The following is an 18,466-nucleotide window of genomic DNA, read 5'->3' on the forward strand; positions in this document are numbered from 1 at the left end:
TAAATTTTTTAATAAACATATAATTATTATTAGCCCCAGGGGTACAGGTCTGTGAATTGCCAGGTTTACACACTTCACAGCACTCACCATAGCACATACCCTCCCCAGTGTCCATAACCCCACCACCCTCTCCCTAACCCCCTACCCCTCTCCCCCCCGCCCCACTCAGTTTGTTTTGTGACATTAAGAGTCTCTCATGGTTTGTCTCGAGAGAGGGCATTCTTGTTGTGTTCCTGATCTCAAAGGGAACACTGTCAGCTTTTCCCCATTGAGAATGATATTCACTGTGGGTTTTTCATAAGATAGATTTTATGAAGTTGAGGAATGTCCCCTCCACCCATATGCTTTGAAGAGTTTTAATCAGAAACGGATTCTGTATTTTGTCATATGCTTTTTTTGCATCAGTTGAGAGGACCATGTGGTTCTTCTTTCTTCTCTCATTGATTTGTTCTATCACATTGATTGATTTGCAAATGTTGAACCACCCTTGCATCCCAGGGATAAATCCCACCTGGTCATGGTAGATAATCTTTTAATGTACTCCTGGAGCCTATTAGCTAGGATACTATTAGCTAGGATCTTGTTGAGAATCTTGGCATTCATATTCATCAGGGATATTGGTCTGAAATTCTCCTTTTTGATGGGGTCTTTGCCTGGTTTGGGGATCAGGGTAATGCTGGCATCATAGAAAGAGTCTGGAAGTTTTCCTTCTGTTTCTATTTTTTGAAACAGCTTCAGGAGAGTAGGTATTATTTCTTCCTTGAATGTTTAGTAGAATTCACCAGGAAATCCATAGGGTCCTGGGCTCTTGCTTTTTGGGAGGTTTTTGATCACTGCTTCAATCTCGTTACTAGATATTGGTCTGTTCAGGTTGTCAGTTTCTTCCTGTTTCAGTCTTGGAAGTTTATAGGTTTCCAGGAATGCATCCATTTCTTCTAGGTTGGTTAACTTATTGGCATATAACTGTTAATAATTTCTGATGATTGTTTCTATTTCCTTGGTGATAGTCCTGATCTCTCCCCTTTCCTTCATAATTTTATTAATTTGGATCCTCTCTCTTTTCTTTTGGACTAGTTTGGCCACTTTTTATTTGGATTAGTTTTTGGCCAGTGGTTTATCGATCTTATTGATTCTTTTAAAGAACCAGCTTCTAGATTTGTTGATGTGTTATACTGTATCTCTGGTTTCTAACTCATTGATCTCTGCTGTAATCTTGATTATTTCCTTTTTTGTGTGTGGGGTTGGCTTAATTTGTTGGTGATTTTCCAATTCTTTAAGGTGTAAAGAGAGCTGGTATATTTGGGATTTTTTGGTTTTTTTTGAGTGAGACTTGGATGGCTATGTATTTCCCCATTAGGACCATCTTTGCCATCCCATAGGTTTTGAACCGATGTGTCTTCATTCTCACTGATTTCCATGAATTGTTTAAGTCCTTCTTTGATTTCCTGGTTGATCCAAACATTATTGAGCAGGTTGGTCTTTAGCTTCCAAGTGTTTGAATTCCTTCCAAACTTTTTCTTGTGGTTGAGTTCCAGTTTCAAAGCACTGTGGCCTGAGAATATGCAGGGAATAATCTCAGTCTTTTGGTATCGGTTGAGCCCTGATTTGTGACCCAGTATGTGGTCTATTCTGTAGAAAGTTCTGTGTGCACTGGAGAAGAATGAGTATTCTCTTGTTTTAGAGTAGAATGTTCTGTATATATCTATGAGATCCATTTGGCCCAGTGTGTCATTCAAAGCTCTTGTTTCTTTATTGATTTTCTGCTTGGATGATCTGTCTATTACTGAGAGTGGTGTGTTATTATCCCCTACAATTAATGTATTCATATCAGTATGACTCTTAATTTTGATTAACAGTTGGCTTATGTAGTTGGCTGCTCCCATATTGGGGGCATAAATATTTACCTGTTAGATCTTCTTGGTGAATAGACCCTTTCAGAATGATGTAGTGTCCTTCTGTATCTCTGACTACAGTCTTTAGCTTAAAATCTAACTTATCTGATATGAGAATCGCTATCCCAGCTTTTTTTTTGAGGCCTGTTGGCATGAAAGATGCTTCTCCATCGCTTCACTTTCAGTCTGGATGTATCTTTAGGTTCCAAATGTGTCTTTTGTAGACAGCATGTGGATGGATCCTGTGATTTTATCCGATCTGCAACCCTGTGCTGTTTTGTGGGAGCCTTTAGGCTGTTCACGTTGAGAGTGATTATTGCAAGATAAGCTTTTATTGACATCATGTTGCCCTGTGAAGTCCTTGTTTCTATAGATTGTCTCTGTAAATTTCTGTTCTATGTCACTCTTGGGTTCTTTCTTCTTTTATATATCCACTCTTAATATTTCTTATAGTGCTGGCTTGGTGGTCACATCCTCTTTTAAACCTTGCCAGGCTTGGAAGCTCTTTATCTCTCCATCCATTTTGAATGTCAATCTTGCTGGATAAAGTATTCTTGGCTACAAGTTCTTCTCATTTAGTGCCCTGAATATGTCTTGCCAGCCCTTTCTGGCTTGCCAGGTTTCTGTGGACAGGTCTGACATTATTCAGAAGGTCAGAGTAAAGAAAGAGAGAAGCCTTAGACTGTTCCCCTCTGGGTGGTCCAGAACACACAGACTTTACCTCTACATACTCCACTGAACAGCGCAACCACTCACAGGCAGTTTGCACCTCCAGCCACCATTGTTCCCGTGGTCACCCGAGGCACCCGCTTGTCTCTGCACCCCCGTGCCACTAAAACCATGAGGGATATTGGTCCAGGGAGCCCCCTTCCAGTGGTTGCCTTTGCCAGGACTGCTGTCTGGAGTCCAGGCCCACCAGCGGGTGCGCTCAGACCTAGTGGTCCCTCAGTTCACCAAAGGGTGCCGCCAAAGGGTCCCGACCAGAGATCGTGCTGGGTTCTCTCATGCGTGGGCCGGTAGCATTCAGACCCCATGGTGGGTCACGGAAGGCTGTGGTCCTAGAGTGGCTGGCGCCCACACTAGGCTCTCTGAGGTGCCGGCCGAAGTGGGAGTGCGCCCATTCGACTGGTGGTGCAAGCAGTGGAAAGCCGCTAGCTCAGGGACCTCAGACTGGAGGCTCCACCAGACTCTCTGGCACGGGTGGTCACCTGTGGTGGCTGTCCTGGGTCCATGGGCTTAGGCCTGTGCCTGAGACGGCCTGATTCCACCAGTTGCTCCTTAAGATCTTTTGCTCTTTTTGATTGCTTTTAACCAGACTCCAAGTTAATTCTGGTCCCCAATCACAGGGCACATTCATATTGGGGTATTACTTTCCAGTGGGTCACTTCTGGTGGCTCTCTCCCCCATCTGTTTATCCTCCAATATCAGTCTGATCGTTCCCACTCCACTTTACCTCTCCACTGATGTCTTCTGCCCCCGTGGAGATCCACAAGTGTATAGGCTTATATTTCAGTCTGATTTCATGGGTGTTCAGTGTTCTGGTAGATATTTAGCTCACTTTAGAGGACCAGTTGAAACAGGGTCTCCTACTGCTCTGCCATTTTGCCCCCAGGAACCAATTATTTTAAAGCCGGTATAGTTAACATACAGTGTTATATTAGTTTCATGTGTATGATACAGTAATTCAGCAATTCTGTATACTACTCAGTGGTAATTATATGTGTACTCTTAATCCCCTTCACTTATTTCACCCATCCACCCCATCCACCTCCCCTTGGGTAACCATTAGTATGTTTTCTATAGTTAAGGTCCTGTTTCTTAGTTTGTCTTTTTTTTTTTTTCTTTGTTAGTTTTGTTTCTTAATTTCACATATGAGTGAAATCATATGGTATTTGTCTTTGACTGACTTGTTTCACTTAGTATGATACCCTCTGGCTCCATCCATGTTGCTACAAATGGCAAGATTTCACTCTTTTTATGTCTGAGTAGTACTCCATTGTGTGTGTGTGTGTGTGTGTACTATGTCATTTTTATTCATCTATCAATAGACACTTGGATTGCTTCCATAATTTGATTATTATAAATAATACTGCAATAAACATAGGGTTGCATGTATCTTTTCAAATTAGTATTTTCTTGTTCTTTGGGTAAATACCTGGTAGTGTAATAACTGGGTCATATCATAGTTTTACTTTTATTATTTTTTAAAAAGATTTTATTTATTTATTTGACAGAGATCACAAGTAGCCAGAGAGGCAGGCAGAGAGAGAGAGAGAGAAGCAGGGGGAAGCAGGCTCCCCGCAGAGCAGAGAGACCGATGTGGGGCTCGATCCCAGGACCCTGGGATCATGACCTGAGCCAAAAGCAGAGGCTTTAACCCACTGAGCCACCCAGGCACCCCTTACTTTTAATTTTTTGCATAACCTCCATACTGTTTTCCACAGTGTTTGCAACAGTTTGTATTCCTACCAACAGTGCATAAGGGTTTCTTTTTCTTTCTTCTTCTTCTTTTTTTTTAATACAATGTTGCCAATACTTGTTCCTTCTGTTGTTGCTCCCAGACTATTACTAGGGCCACAGTCTGATAGTTGTTTGTAGATATCTTTCCCTCTCACCAGGGCAGGAGTCACTTTGGAGTGGTGTTGGCCTCTATAAGGGCGTGTAAGGCACTGCTTTGGATGGGGTCTCACTAAGCATTTTGCAGGGGGCAGATCCACAGAAGCGAGTAGGAAGAGTTCAGGAGGCATGCTGTTAGCAAGGTTTGCGTGGGTCTGCTATGTAACAGGACCTAGAGCTGAAGCTTGGCTGGAAGGGGTATGTCCACAGAAGAATGTGGGAGCAGGGCACCCTGTTAGCAAGTTAGGTAGCAACAAGTGTCAGCACTGTACTGGTTCTTGTTACTCCTGGAGGAATCTCTCAAGGATCCCTGCCTTCTAGCACAATGCCCTGAGATTAGTAAACAAATCTCCACCTCCCATATACCCCCAGAGTTTTTCAAACTGCTGTTTCTGTGTTGTATCTCTGTAGGGCTTTTTGTGCTCTCTTTATGGGTGGGGGCTCAATTTCCTCTCACCCAGCTCTCCCAGAGCTGAGCCTGCTGATTTTTAAAGTTCTAGGATTTGAGTCCCACTTACTGTAAGAACACCTGCATCTTAGCCCCCTTGGTTTTCAAAGCCAGTGTTCTGGGGATTCATCTGACTGGACTCCCCAGTGAGAGAGTCTGTTTCTCTCCACTTTCTGTGCCTGCTGCATCCTTCCCTCTTGAATATGGTTCCGTGGGTCTGTTTAGTTCCCAACTATGCTTCCACCCTTCCTACCCTCTTTGATGGTGCCTCTTCTCTGTATTTAGCTGTAGTGAGTTGTTCTGACATTTCCTGGGTCATTTTCTGGGTTACTTACACTGATGTGAATGTTATCTAGTTGTCTTTGTAGGGTCCTCCTGCTCCACCATCTTCCCTGGAATTCTGTTTTCACCCTCTTGAGTATGAAGTATTTGGGTTTGACTCTCCATGTTTATCCTGTTTCGGGTTCATTGAGTATTTTGGATTTGTGTATTAGGGGGTTTTTAAATATCAAACTTGGACATTTTCAGCCATTTCTTTTAATATTTTTTTGTCCTTTCCTCTCTTTCTGATGTTCATATATACCTATGTTCATATGTTTATTGCTGCTACACATTTCTGTGTTCATTTTTTTAAAATGTTTTTTTTTCCTCAGATTGCATAGTTTCTTTTAATCTCTTTCTTTTTAAGCTTGTTGATTCTTCTGGTAACTCAGATCATCTTGCAACTCTGATAAAGCCTTAGCTAGTTCAGCGACCAAACCTTTCCTATTAGAAGAGTCTCACATCAGGTAGAAATGGTACAGGCTTTAATACCCTCGCTGTTAGTCTTGGCTGGGAGTATCTTGGGAAGATCATGGTCTCAGCATGAACTCAATAGTAGAAGGAACAGCTGGAGGATGTCTACCAACTATGCTTCTCAAAGTTGGTTCTGTTGAAGGAGATCTAAGAACTATCTCCACGGTTTGAAATGCTCTCTGTCTGGCATGAGCATTTTTATCTGTCTCTATAGATTTAACTATTGATGGCTTGTGATAGCAATTCTAGATAACAGTTGCTTAAACAGGACAGAATTTTATTTGTCCCTCATGTAGAAGTTCAGGTACCAACAAACAGATCTAGTCTTCTATCTCCAAGGAATAGGGAACCAGAAAACTTCTATATCACTACTCTATCTCATCCTTTAATAGTTCGCTTCTGCTTCATTAACCCAAATGTAGATCTGCCTGGCTGTCACATTTCCTTACCATTCCACAGGAAGGAGGAAGACAGAAAAGGTATCACCTCATCCCTTTAAACTCACTTACCAGTAGTTACACATAATATTTCTACTTTCATCTCATTGTCCAGATTATTATTGTATAAAAATACCTTTTCCAAGGAATTAAAAAATGATAATTTATTTCAGGAGGCCGTGAGCCCAGGCAAAACTCTGGAAAAGGGGAAGAATACATCCTGGAGTAAAAGAGTAATAGTCTGTGCTATGGTAGCACACTGGTATAAGAGTAATAGTCTGTGCTATGGTAGCACACTGTTAACGGATTTCTTCTTTTTCTTTTTAGAGGGTGTAGGTTTCATATTTCCTTTTATTTATTTTATTATTGGAGTATAATTGACAAACTATGCTATTTCCTTTCAAGTGTATAGTATTTGATTCGGCAATTCTTACATTACTCATTGCTCACCATGATAAGTGGTTGCCACCTATCACTGTACAAAAATATTACAAAATTATTCACTATGTTTTCTATGCTGTACTTTTCATTTTTGTGACTTATTTATTTTATAGGTGGGAGGTCATACCTCTTAATCTCCTTTATTTCGCTCATTCCCTCCACACATCTGCCCTCTAGCAACCAGCAGTTCTTTGTATTTGAGTATTTTGTGGGGTTGTGGGGGGGTTTTTTTGTATGTTCATTTGTTTTGTATTTTAGATTTCATATAGAGGTGAAATCAGCTGATATTTGTCTTTTCCTTCTCTGGCTTATTTCATTTAATACCCTCTGGATCCATCTATGTTTTTGCAAATGGCGAGATCTCATTTTTTATGGCTGATTAATATTCCATCATGTATTGTTTGTATGTATATCACATTTTTTAATCTGTTCATCTATCAGTGGACTCTGGTATCTTGGCTATTATAAAGAAGACTGCAGTAAACAGGGGTGCATATATCTTTCTGAATTAGTATTTTCGTTTTGCATTTTGCTGTCCAGTTTTCCCAACACCATTTGTTGAAAAGACTGTCTTAACCATTGGATATTCTTTCCCGCTTTGTCAAAGATTGACCATATAATTGTGGGTTCATTTCTGGGTCTTATATTCCACTGAGCCATTCCATTCCATTGTCTGTTCTTGTGTCAGTACCATACTCTTTCGATTATTGCAGCTTTGGGGTTTTTTTTAATTTTAATTTTTTAATTTTTTAATTTTTATTTTTTCAGTGTTCCTTGTTCAGTGTTCATTGTTTATGCTCCATGCCAAAGATACAGATGGGCCATATGTTACTCCAATGTTCATAGCAACAGTGTCCAAAATTGCTAAACTGTGGAAATAGACAAGATTATTATAGCTTTGTAATATAACTTGAAGTCCAGAATTGTGATGCCTCCAACTTTGCTTTTGTTTTTCAAGGTTGCTTTGTCTATTCTGGGTCTTTCATGGTTCCATGCAAGTTTTAGGATTGTTTGTTCTGGTTCTGTGAAAAATGCTGTTGATATTTTGCTAGGGATTGCCTTAAATATGTGGATTGGTTTGGGGAATATAGACATTTTAACAATATTTGTTCTTCCAATCGATGAGCATTGAATATCTATTTCTTTGTGTCATCTTCAGTTTCTTTCATCAGTGTTTTATAGTTTCAGAGTACAGGTCATTTACCTCTTTGGTTAGGTTTATTCTTAGGTATCTTACTGTTTTTTGTGCATTTGTAAGTAGGGTTGGTTCCTTGATTTCTCTTTCTGCTGCTTCACTGTTGGAGTATAGAAATGCAACAGATTTCTGTGGATTGATTTTGTATCCTGTGGTTTTGCTGAATTCATTTATCAGTTCCAGCAGTTTTTTGGTGGAGTCTTTGTGTTTTCTCTATATAGTATCATGTCATCTATAAATAGTGAAAGTTTTACTTCTTCCATACCAGTTTGGATGCCTTTTATTTCTTTTTGTTGCTGATTTTGTTGTCTCATAGACTTCCAGTACTGTGTTAAATAAGTGGTGAGAGTAGACATCCCTGTCTTGTTCCTGACAGTATAGGAAAAAGCATTCAGTTTTTCCTCATTTAGGGTATTGTGGGTTTTTCATATATGGCCTTTATTATGTTGAGATATGTTCCCTCTAATCCTACTTTTTGAGTGTTTTTAGTATGAATAGATGCTGTAACTTGGTTCAGTTGCTTTTTCAGCATGTACTGAAATGATCATGTAGTTCTTATCATTCTTTTATTAATGTGATGTATCATGTTGATTGATTAGTGAATATTGAACCACCATTGCAACCCAGGAATAGTTCCCACTTCGTCATGATGAATGATACCTTAAATGTATTGTTGGATTTGGTTTGCTTGTATTTTGTTGAGAATTTTTGCATCTATGTTCATTAGGGATATTGGCCTGTAGTTCTCTTTTTTAATGATGACTTTATCTGATTCAGGGTAGTGTTGGCCTCATAGAATGAATTTGAAAGTTTTCCTTCCTTTTCTACTTTTTGTTATAGTTTGAGAGGAATAGGTATTAACTCTTCTTTAAATATTTGGTAGAATTCACCTCTGAAGCCATGTGGCCCTGGCCCTGGACTTACTTTGTTGGGAGTTTTTGATTACTGATTCAATTTCTTTGCTGGTTTTTTTTTTTCTTTTTACTATCCAGGTTTTCTATTTCTTCCTGTTTTAGTTCTGGTAGTTTTATGTTGGAGGAATTTATCCATTTCTTCCAGGTTCTCCAATTTGTTGGCAAATAGTCTTCATAATAATTCTCTTATAATTATTTGTATTTCTGTGGTGTTGATTGTTATTTCTCCTCTCTGGTTTGTGATTTTATGTATTTGTGATTTCTCTGGTAAATCTAGCTAGAGGTTTATCAATTTTATTAATTTTTTCAAAGACCCAGCTCCTGGTTTCAATGATCTTTCCTGTTGTTCTTTTAGTTTCTATATCCTTTATTTTTGTTCTGAGCTTTATCATTTCCTTTCTTCTGCTGGCTTTAGGTTTCATCTGTTGTGCTTTTCCAAACTCCTAGGTATAAGGTTAGATTGTTTGAGAATTTTGTTTCTTGACGTAGGCCTGGTATCACTATAAACTTCTCTTTTCTAACAGCTTTTTCAACATTCCCCCAAATTTTGTACTGCTGTGTTTTCATTTTCATTTGCTTCCATATATTTTTAAATTTCCTCATTGGTTTCTTTGTTGCCCCTTTGGTTGTTTAATAACATGTTGTTTAGCCTCCATGTGTTTGTTTTTCCCAGTTTTTTACTTCTGTTTTCATACTATTGATGTGGAAAAGATGCTTCGTGTGATTTCAGTCTTCTTATATTTATTGAGACTTCTTTTGAAATCTAAATGTGATCTGTCCTGGAGAATTTTTCATGTCCCCTTGAACATAATGTGTATTCTGCTGTTTGGGGAAGTAATGTTCTGTATGTATCTGTCAGGTCCATCTTGTCTAATGTGTCATTTAGAGCCACTGTTTCCTTGTTGAGTTTTTGTTTGATTGATCTATCCGTTGGTTTAAGTGGGTTGTTAAAGCCTTTTACTACTACTGTATTATTATCAGTTTCTCCCTTTATGTCTGTTAATGTCTTTTATATATATATGGGTACACAGATATTTACAATTGTTATACCCTCCACTTGCATTGATCCCTTTATCATTATGCAGTACCCTTCTTTGTCTCTTGCTAGTCTTTAAGTCTGTTCTGTTTATATAAGTATTGGTATCCTGGCATATGTTTTTCCATCTGTTCATTTTCAGTCTCTGTGTTATCTTAGATCTGAAGTGAATCTGTTATAGGTAGCATATAGATAGGTATTGGGTTTTTTATCCATTTAGTACCTTGTGTCCTTTGATTGGAGCATTTAGTCATTATATTTAAAGGATTATTGATAGGTATGTTATACTTATTACCATTTTGTTGTTTTCTTATTTTTAGTTCTTCTGTTTTTTCTTCTCTTGCTCTCTTCCTGTGTGGCTTGATCGGGTTTTTTGGTGTTATTCTTGGGGTCTTTTCCCTTTATTTTTTGTATATGTATTATAGATTTTTGATTTGTGGTTATCTTTGGGTTCATATATAACATCTTTTGTGTATAGCAGTGTATATTAAGTTGTTGCTTGAGTTTGAACACATTCTAAAAGCTCTGAGTGTTTACTCTGCCTCGACATTTTATGTATATAATGATGTCATATTTTACATCTTTTACTTTTGTGCCCCTTGAGTAATTTTCATAGATATAATCAATGTTGCTACTTTTGTGTTTTAATTTCTGTACTGGCCTTTTAAGTGATTAATCTACTACCTTTGTTATACATTTGCTTTTACGTGTGAATTTTTTTCTTACATAATTTCCTTACCCCTAGTTTTAACCTTTTAACCTAACTTAAACAGTTCTTGTTAACTCCTTTAACTTTTTTTTTTTTTTTTTTGGTCTAGGAAACTCTTTATCTCTCTTTTTATTCTGAATGATAACCTTGCTGGATAGAGTATTCTTGGTTGTAGGTTTTTCCCTTTCAGCACTTTGAGTATTTCTTGCCACTTTCTTTTGGCCTGCAAAGTTTCTGCTGAAAAATCAGCTAATAGCCTTATGAGGTTTCCCTTGTTATGTAACTTTTCTTGTCTTTTGCTGCTTTAAAATTCTCTCTTTACCAGGTTTTTGCCATTGTAATTGTGTGTCTTGGTGTGGATCTACTTGGGGTCATCTTGTTTGGGGCTCTCTGCAGCTTCTGGACTTGGCTGTTTCCTTCCCCACATTAGGGAAGTTTTCAGCTATTATTTCTTTGAAGTTTTCTGCCCCACCCCCATTCCTTCTCAGATATCTGTAATACAAATGTTATTTCTCTTAATGACGTTGCAGACTTCCCTTAACCTATTCTTCTTCTGCATCTGCTTCTTTCTTGTATCTTTCTTCTTCACTTTTCTTCTTTCTTTTCTTTTTCTCCTCCCTCTCCTCTTCCTCCTCCTTGTTATTTTTATTTTGCATTCATCTGGTTTCATTTATTCCAGATCACTGATCCATTCTTCTGCATCCTCTAATCTGCTGTTAATGTCCTCTAGTATATTTTTTATATCAGTTGTTGAATTCTTCAGCTCTGATTGGTTCTTTTTCATATTTTCTATGCCTTTGCCGAATTCTGAGTTCATCCACTCTTTTCTCATGTCCATTCAGAATCTTTATGATCATTACTTTGAATTCTTTTTCAGGCATATTGCTTATCTCCATTTAGTTTAGCTTTTTAACTCTGATTTTGTCTTGTACTTCCATTTGGGACATACTCTTTTATCTCTTTCTGTCTGATTTTCTGTTTTTTTATGTACTACGTAGGTTAGCTACATCTCCTGGTCTTGAAAGTTGAGGCTTATGTAGAAGAGGTCCTTTGGTTCCATGTAATGCAGTCCCTACTGGTGACCAGAACCAGGTGCTCTACTGGTGTTCCCTGTGTAGGCTTCATGCTACCTCCTCTTGTGCCTGAGCTGTATTTGCCTTCAGCCAAGCCAGTTGCAATGACCTGATTTTTTTTTTTTTTTTATTTGACAGGGAGAGAGAAAGCACAAACGGAATGTGGTAGAGGGAGAGAGAGAAGCAGGCTTGAGCAGGGAGACACTTAACTGACTGAGCCACCAAGGCACCCCCTGCTTTACTTTTTGTGGGCATATTGAGCAGGATTTGCTCCCTGAGTTGTGGAGGGGGCCTGGCTAGGTAGGGCCAACTTTTAGCCTACCTGTCTACAATTAGCCTCTCTATCACAGCTGCAGGTGCACTGAAGGGCAGGGTTTGCTCCCTGTACAACCAGCTAAGAGACCCTGCTTCAGGAACTGCATGTGCACTGGTGTGTGCTGTTATCAGTCCTCCTCCCCAGAGCAGGAATCCACTGGGAGTGGCACAAGTCTGTCCAAGGCTACCTGCCAAGGGTAAGGAGGTAGGAGCTGCCTTAGAGGGATGCCTGCTGAGGTGGATGAGTTGGGTGGGGAAGGTTGGCAGGGGGACGTCGGGTTGGGGCACGCAGTGCTAGCAGGGTAGATAGGGTTAGTGTTTGCCTGCTTCATTATTTATGTTTAAAACATCAACTTTTAGGGTCGCCTGGGTGGCTCAGTCAGTTAAGTGTCTTGCCTTCAGCTCAGGTCACGATCCCAGGGCCCTGGGTTCAAGTCCTGCATCCTTTGTCTGACAAATAAATAAATAGCAACTTTTAAATCTGGAGATTTATGTATATAAGGTCTAGATTTCTCGTTTTTAGACTATTTTCACATTTGCAAAATTATATTAAGTATTTTCAAGATTATTTAATTATTTCTTTTTGAATTCTCTCACTCTTGTGTTGGGTTCAGTTAGGATTTTCTTACCAAATCTGTGGTGTTTGTTTTTAAATTTTATTTACTATTTTATTGATCCATCTTAGGAGAAATCTGAGGCTGAGGCAGTATTATCAAGAATTCATCTTACATGGTTCTGTCCTTCTATGTGATTAGTGAAACCGTTACGCTAGGACCAGCTTTCTGCATTATGTTTTCTCCTCCGCCCTACTTCTTAACTGGGTGCTTTGTTCAAGCTTAGTTTGGTCATTATCCCCATTAAAGGGAATTCCCAAGAACTCCCTGAATTTCAGGGTCTGAAAACTTTGGCACTTTGCTTTCTTTTTAAAAATTTTTTTTCAACTTTATTGAGATATAATTTACATATACTATTGTGTTAGTTTAAAGTATACAGTGGTGGGGTACCTGGCTGGCTCTGTCAGTACAGCATGCATCAGCTCTTGATCTCAAGAGTTGTGAGCTTTATGAACTTGGATATCAAAATCTCTCTCCAGATTTGGAAGTTTTCAGGCATTATTTATTTAAATAGGCTTTCTGCCCTTTTTCTCAGTCTTCACATTCTGAGATTTTCATAATGTGAATATAGTTTTGTTTGATGATGCACCATGATTCATGTAGCCTTTCTTCACTCTTTTTCTTCTCTGAACAGATAATTTATAGTTCTGTCTTCTAACTCACAGATTCTTTCTTCTGCTTAATCCATTGTGGTGTTGATGCTCTTTAGTGCACTTTTGTTTCATTTATTGTATTCTTCTGCTCCAGAATGTTTGGTTCTTTTTTATGATTTCTCTGAGAAATTTTCATTTTGTTCATGTCTTTTTTCCTAATATCAAGATATGTTTCTGTGTTTTTTGTAGCTCTTTGAGTTTCCTTAAAACAGCTACTTCGAAATATTTATTTGGAAAATCAGGTTTCCATGTCTTTGAGATCAGTTACTGATAGATTATTGTGATCCTTTGGCAGTATCATGTTTCCTTGATTTTTTTCACATTCCTTGAAGTTTCTGCATTGCTATCTTCACATCTGAAGTAGCTCTCACATCCTCCAGTCATTAACTACTTGAAAGTAGTTAATTTCTCTCCTGAAGGAGAAATAACTTCCAACAGCACTGCTAGGGATTCTGAGGCTTTCTTAGAACTTGTATCAATACACCTGCCCCACTGTTCTTGCTCTCTCTTTTTTTTTTTTTTTTGAAGATTTTATTTATTTATTTGACAGACAGATTACAAGTAGGCAGAGGCAGGGAGAGAGGGAAGAAGGGAAGCAGGCTCCCTGCAGAGCAGAGAGCCCGATGTGAGCCTCGATCCCAGGACCCTGGGATCATGACCTGAGCCGAAGGCAGAGGCTTTAACCCACTGAGCCACCCAGGTGCCCATCTTGCTCTCTCTTGTAGAAGAATTCTTAAGCTTGTCTACCTTCTCTTCATCCTACAGCACACCAGGTTGCTTGCTGACAGCCTCCTTGTTGTTTTTCCAAAGGAAGCACTAAAACTCACGTTTCTGGTCTCTCCCTTGCCTGCATTCAGACTGGCTCTCTGCTGTGGGGTGGGAGTTTGTGGAGATGAGGTCTGCAGAACTCTGAGGGTGCCCACGGGTGAGGGGGATCTGTGGGCAAATTACATGGAGCAGCTCATGAGCAGGCTTCTTAGTTGAGTTTGCAACACGGTAAGATCTGGATCCCCTTAATACCTTATGAGACTCCTTATCTGCTATTCTCCCAGACTCATTCTACCCTCCAGGCATGCAGCTCAGAATTCAGTACTCTGGATGCAGTGAAAGAGAAATAAGCCACTTTGGCTCTATCCCACACAGCTAGGAAACCAAGTGCTCACTCATACATTCTTACTTTTCTTAATGGATAAGTTCACTGGCCATGAACATCCCTCATGGTCCTAAGCTGTGCTACCTTGGGAGATAGGTGATGTGAGTAAAATCAAACTGTTCTTCTTATCCCCTGTGATGAGTCCAAACTCATATTTTTTTTGCTCATATTTTTAAACTCATATTTTTTTTTGCTCATATTTTTTTTTGCTCTCAGCAGTATGCTGACTTCTCTGCTACAGACTGGATTTCCACGAAAGTTCTCTTGTCCAAGTTCTCTTATCAAAAGTTCTTAAGAGAACTTTTGTTCTCTTATCCATGGGTGATCGTCTAAGACAGTATTTTCCAAAGGTCCAGGACCACAGCCAAGAGGGGTAGATTGCTTCATGGGTCATTACAAAATCCACACCTAGGGCTGAGCTCTTAAATGCCTGTTACCCAAAGCATGAGTAGGCGAGTCTCCTCCTTAGCCTCTTGGTGTATGGTGCTCTTACAGCTCCCACAAAAGCACTTTTGTCCATAGATGGAAATCAAGTTGTTGAGTAAGGGAAACAAATGAGAGATATCTTATTTAGGCATATGGCCTTTGGTTTCTTAAACCTGTTTATTTCAAAGGCCTTGATACTTATTAGAAAGGATTCCAAAGAGGATTTCAGTCCCACAGCCTACTCTGAACCCTTTGTGTTAGTAGATGTTCATATTCATAGGGTCCTTTTAGACCGGATTGTGAATTAGCTCCTGGTGATTTCATCTCACCCAGTCTCTCATAGAAATTCCTCAAAGGGTAGGAAATTTGGACAGACCTCTTTGTTCTGTTGCTGTTGAAGATTTTTTTCCTGTGTTAATCTTTTGAACATTTCAGGTTTTTTATTATTATTTTTATATTTTATTATTATTATTATTCAGGTATTATTTTGTTATCTATTTTATTATTATTATTCAGGTATTTATTATTTTTATATTTTATTATTATTATTCAGGTATTATTTTATTATCTATTTTTTTATTATGTTCATTTGGCCACCATATAGTACATCATTAGTTCTTAATACAGTTTTTAACTAGGAAGATTAAATTATATTTCTATATACAAATCATATTGCTCTCATAAAACTTGTCACTGGCACCTCATTTCTGAACTTATTCTAAAGCTTTCTTGATACTCTTTTCTCATGCTTCTAGTTGTGATTCTGGTTCAGACCATTTAAAAAACTTTGTTGATCTTTTTTTATTTATTCTTTTTATTTATCTGTTATTTGCTAACAAAGTTAGCATTTCCCATTTTCCCATCTCCCATTTTCATGGCTGCAGACACTTATTATAGGCTTATGAACAGAACATCCTCATTTTTCTAAATTTCTCTTGATCTAATGAACAATACATCCAGCTGCTACTGTATTTCAAATTGTGTATATCATTCTCTCCCTGTTTCTGCTCCCACCCAAATCCAGTTTTCATTTTTGCCTACCTTAATGAGTCACAGGCATCTAGTGAGTTCCCAAACCACATGAGTAAAGTTTTATATTCCTCCCATTTTCCACATTCAGTATAATTTGGTGCTGAAGATCTCTTTAAACCTATGGTAGGTATTTAAGATACATGCTTGCTGATTCTGTGAATGAACACAGACTGACAGAATGTTGTTAATATGTTGGGGTTTTTTTGTTGTTTGTTTAGAAAATAACAAAACCCCATAAAATTTTAAATAACCTCTTACCTTTGGATACTCTGAGAACATGGTTCAGTATGTTTTCTACATCATTTAAAATGGATGACTTCAGATTGAGTAGGAGTGTGTTGTTACAGGGAACAGTGACATTCAAAGATGTGGCTATTGACTTCACCCAGGAAGAGTGGCAGCAGTTGGATCCTGCTCAGAGGAACCTGTACCGGAATGTGATGCTAGAAAACTATAACAACTTAATCACAGTGGGTAAGGGTAGTTTCTTGTATAACTCAAATTCTGGGAGTAAAATACTTTTCCCCCAAATTTCTGAAATGTGTGGAACCTTTAATTGTTAGAGTGAGTTTCGCCTTGAGGTGCCTTTGCTTACATGAATATATGTGCTGCAGCTATCAAAAGAAACGGTCATCCTCCCTTATGTTTCAGGGACAGCATCCCCACAAACCATGTCCTTGTCCTTCAGAAAGCCTGGTTTCCCTGGGCCAGTGTCAATTCTTGAATGATTTTTCTTTTTTATTTTTTTTTTCAGTATTCTAAGATCTTGAATGATTTTTTTGTGCCTGGTGTTTATGCCCAAATCTTATGTTACTTCCCTTGACAGGCTGTCCATTCACCAAACCTGATGTGATTTTCAAGTTGGAGCAAGAAGAGGAACCTTGGGTGGTGGAGGAAGAAGTGTTAAGGAGACACTATCCAGGTTAGTTAGGGAGGGAACAGACAGGTGAGGTGGGACCGGAACTTTTTAATGGTTAATCCATGACTCGTTGACCCCTCTGAAATGTTCTCCAAATATATTTTCCTAAAGACTGTAGACTTTTAAGTAATAATAGTCTATGTGAATAATTTACTAACCTAAGACGGCTTTTCTAGATAACATTCTTCTTCCCATGGAACTTAAAGGACTAGTTGGCCTTTTCATCTGTGTGTTAGCATTTCCTAATTCATTTCTAGCTTTACTTTGACAATCATTCTATTATTAGCATCTTCAGTCTCTCTGCCCACCTTGTTACATAGGATTCTTTCATTTTGCATTTGCATATTCACATAACCAGTTGCTCAACTAAACTGTTGACATTTATGTTACTTTCTTTTCTTCCTTCTATTATAAATGCCTTAGTATTTTATTTTGTACTCAGTTACATTTCCCACTGTATTTTTAGCTTTTGTTTTCATACTTCAGTAATGGCTACAGCTGTTTTACTAAGTTTTCAAGTCAGTGATACTTTTCTCATAGCTTTATTTTCTGCTGCATTCGTCATGTATTTGTGCACACAGTTGTCTGCACATGTATTTATACACACACATATACCCACATACATATACATACACATGTAGGCAATATGTATATACACATACGTGCATATATTTCTAATTTGGTAGTATATAGTGCCAAGTCTTTTTTTGCCCTCCAAAGAAACTACATTTTTATTTCTACCAGGGATTTCTGCTGACATAGTCTTAGGATTTTTAAAAACTTTCCCAATTTGATAGGTGAAAAACAATTCATTTTAGTTTGAATTTGTATTTCCTTTATTATGAGTGAAATCCAGGATGTTTTCTATGTTTAAGCTCTGTATTTCTTTATAAATGGTTTCTGTCTTTTGCCTGTTTTTCTGTTGAATTTTTAATTTATATGACTGTATTGATGTGAGAGGCCTTTTATCTTTTGTATCTTTTTCCAGTATTTTTTCACAGTTGGACATTCCTGTTTGAGGTACTTTTGGCACCTTAAGTTTTTTTTTAATGTTCATTTAGTTAAAATAATCTTTCCTTACAAGAGATTATCCTATGATTTTTTTCATTCATGTATATGGGTGAATTATGTCTTCATACTTCTTAGTAATTACTCATGCTTACATTTTTACCATGAATTTAAATAATTGTTCAAACTTTTTCCAGCTTTGGATACACTGTTACACTGGTTTCATAATTAGAATTTAAAACCATTTCTCCTTCTTCTGGAATACTTGTAATAGCATATAACTCCCTTAAAATTTTGGTTTATCTTAATTGTTCACCTATTTGGACCTTGTGGGTTATTGAGGTAAAGTGCTCTTGACAGCTTTTATCCATTGTTACTTTATACCATTCTACAGGTTTTTTGTATCTTTTAGCATTAGTTTTGGGTAATAGGTTATATTGTTCTAGAAAATTACCCACTTAATTCTGGTTTCAAATTAATTTTTACAGAGTTGAAAAACCTAATTTCCATAAATACTTAAGTTTGCATAAATACTTAAGTTTGCTCTGTATCTGTAAAGTTTTACTATACACTGATGTTCCAAGGTAGTCTTATATTTAACAACTTGTTTCATCTGTATTTTCCAATCTATTAGTATAACATATCCCATAGTGCTCTTATTTTTGTCTTCCTTAACACTGTAGATTTCTTAGCCAACATTATCAGTTAATTGGCTTTCCTTCATTCTCTCTACACTCTCCTTCTGGGACTCCTAAAGACAGAGGCTAGATCTTTTTTCCTCCATATTTTT

The 18,466-nt window shown here is 38.0% G+C and overlaps 1 protein-coding gene across 1 annotated transcript in view; it reads left to right on the plus strand.

Annotated features, from left to right (window-relative positions):
- Positions 1-18,466, plus strand: part of ZNF569 (zinc finger protein 569) — a 49,072-nt gene that overhangs the window by 22,497 nt on the left and 8,109 nt on the right. Inside the window, exons 4-5 of the mRNA XM_080828053.1 lie at positions 16,097-16,223; positions 16,576-16,671. Coding sequence (XP_080684179.1) covers positions 16,097-16,223; positions 16,576-16,671 — 223 coding nt within the window. The remainder of the gene's footprint in view (positions 1-16,096; positions 16,224-16,575; positions 16,672-18,466) is intronic.

Source organism: Martes martes, assembly GCF_963455335.1.
Source record: "Martes martes genome assembly, chromosome: 17".
In the NCBI taxonomy this organism is placed as follows: Eukaryota; Metazoa; Chordata; class Mammalia; order Carnivora; family Mustelidae; genus Martes; species Martes martes.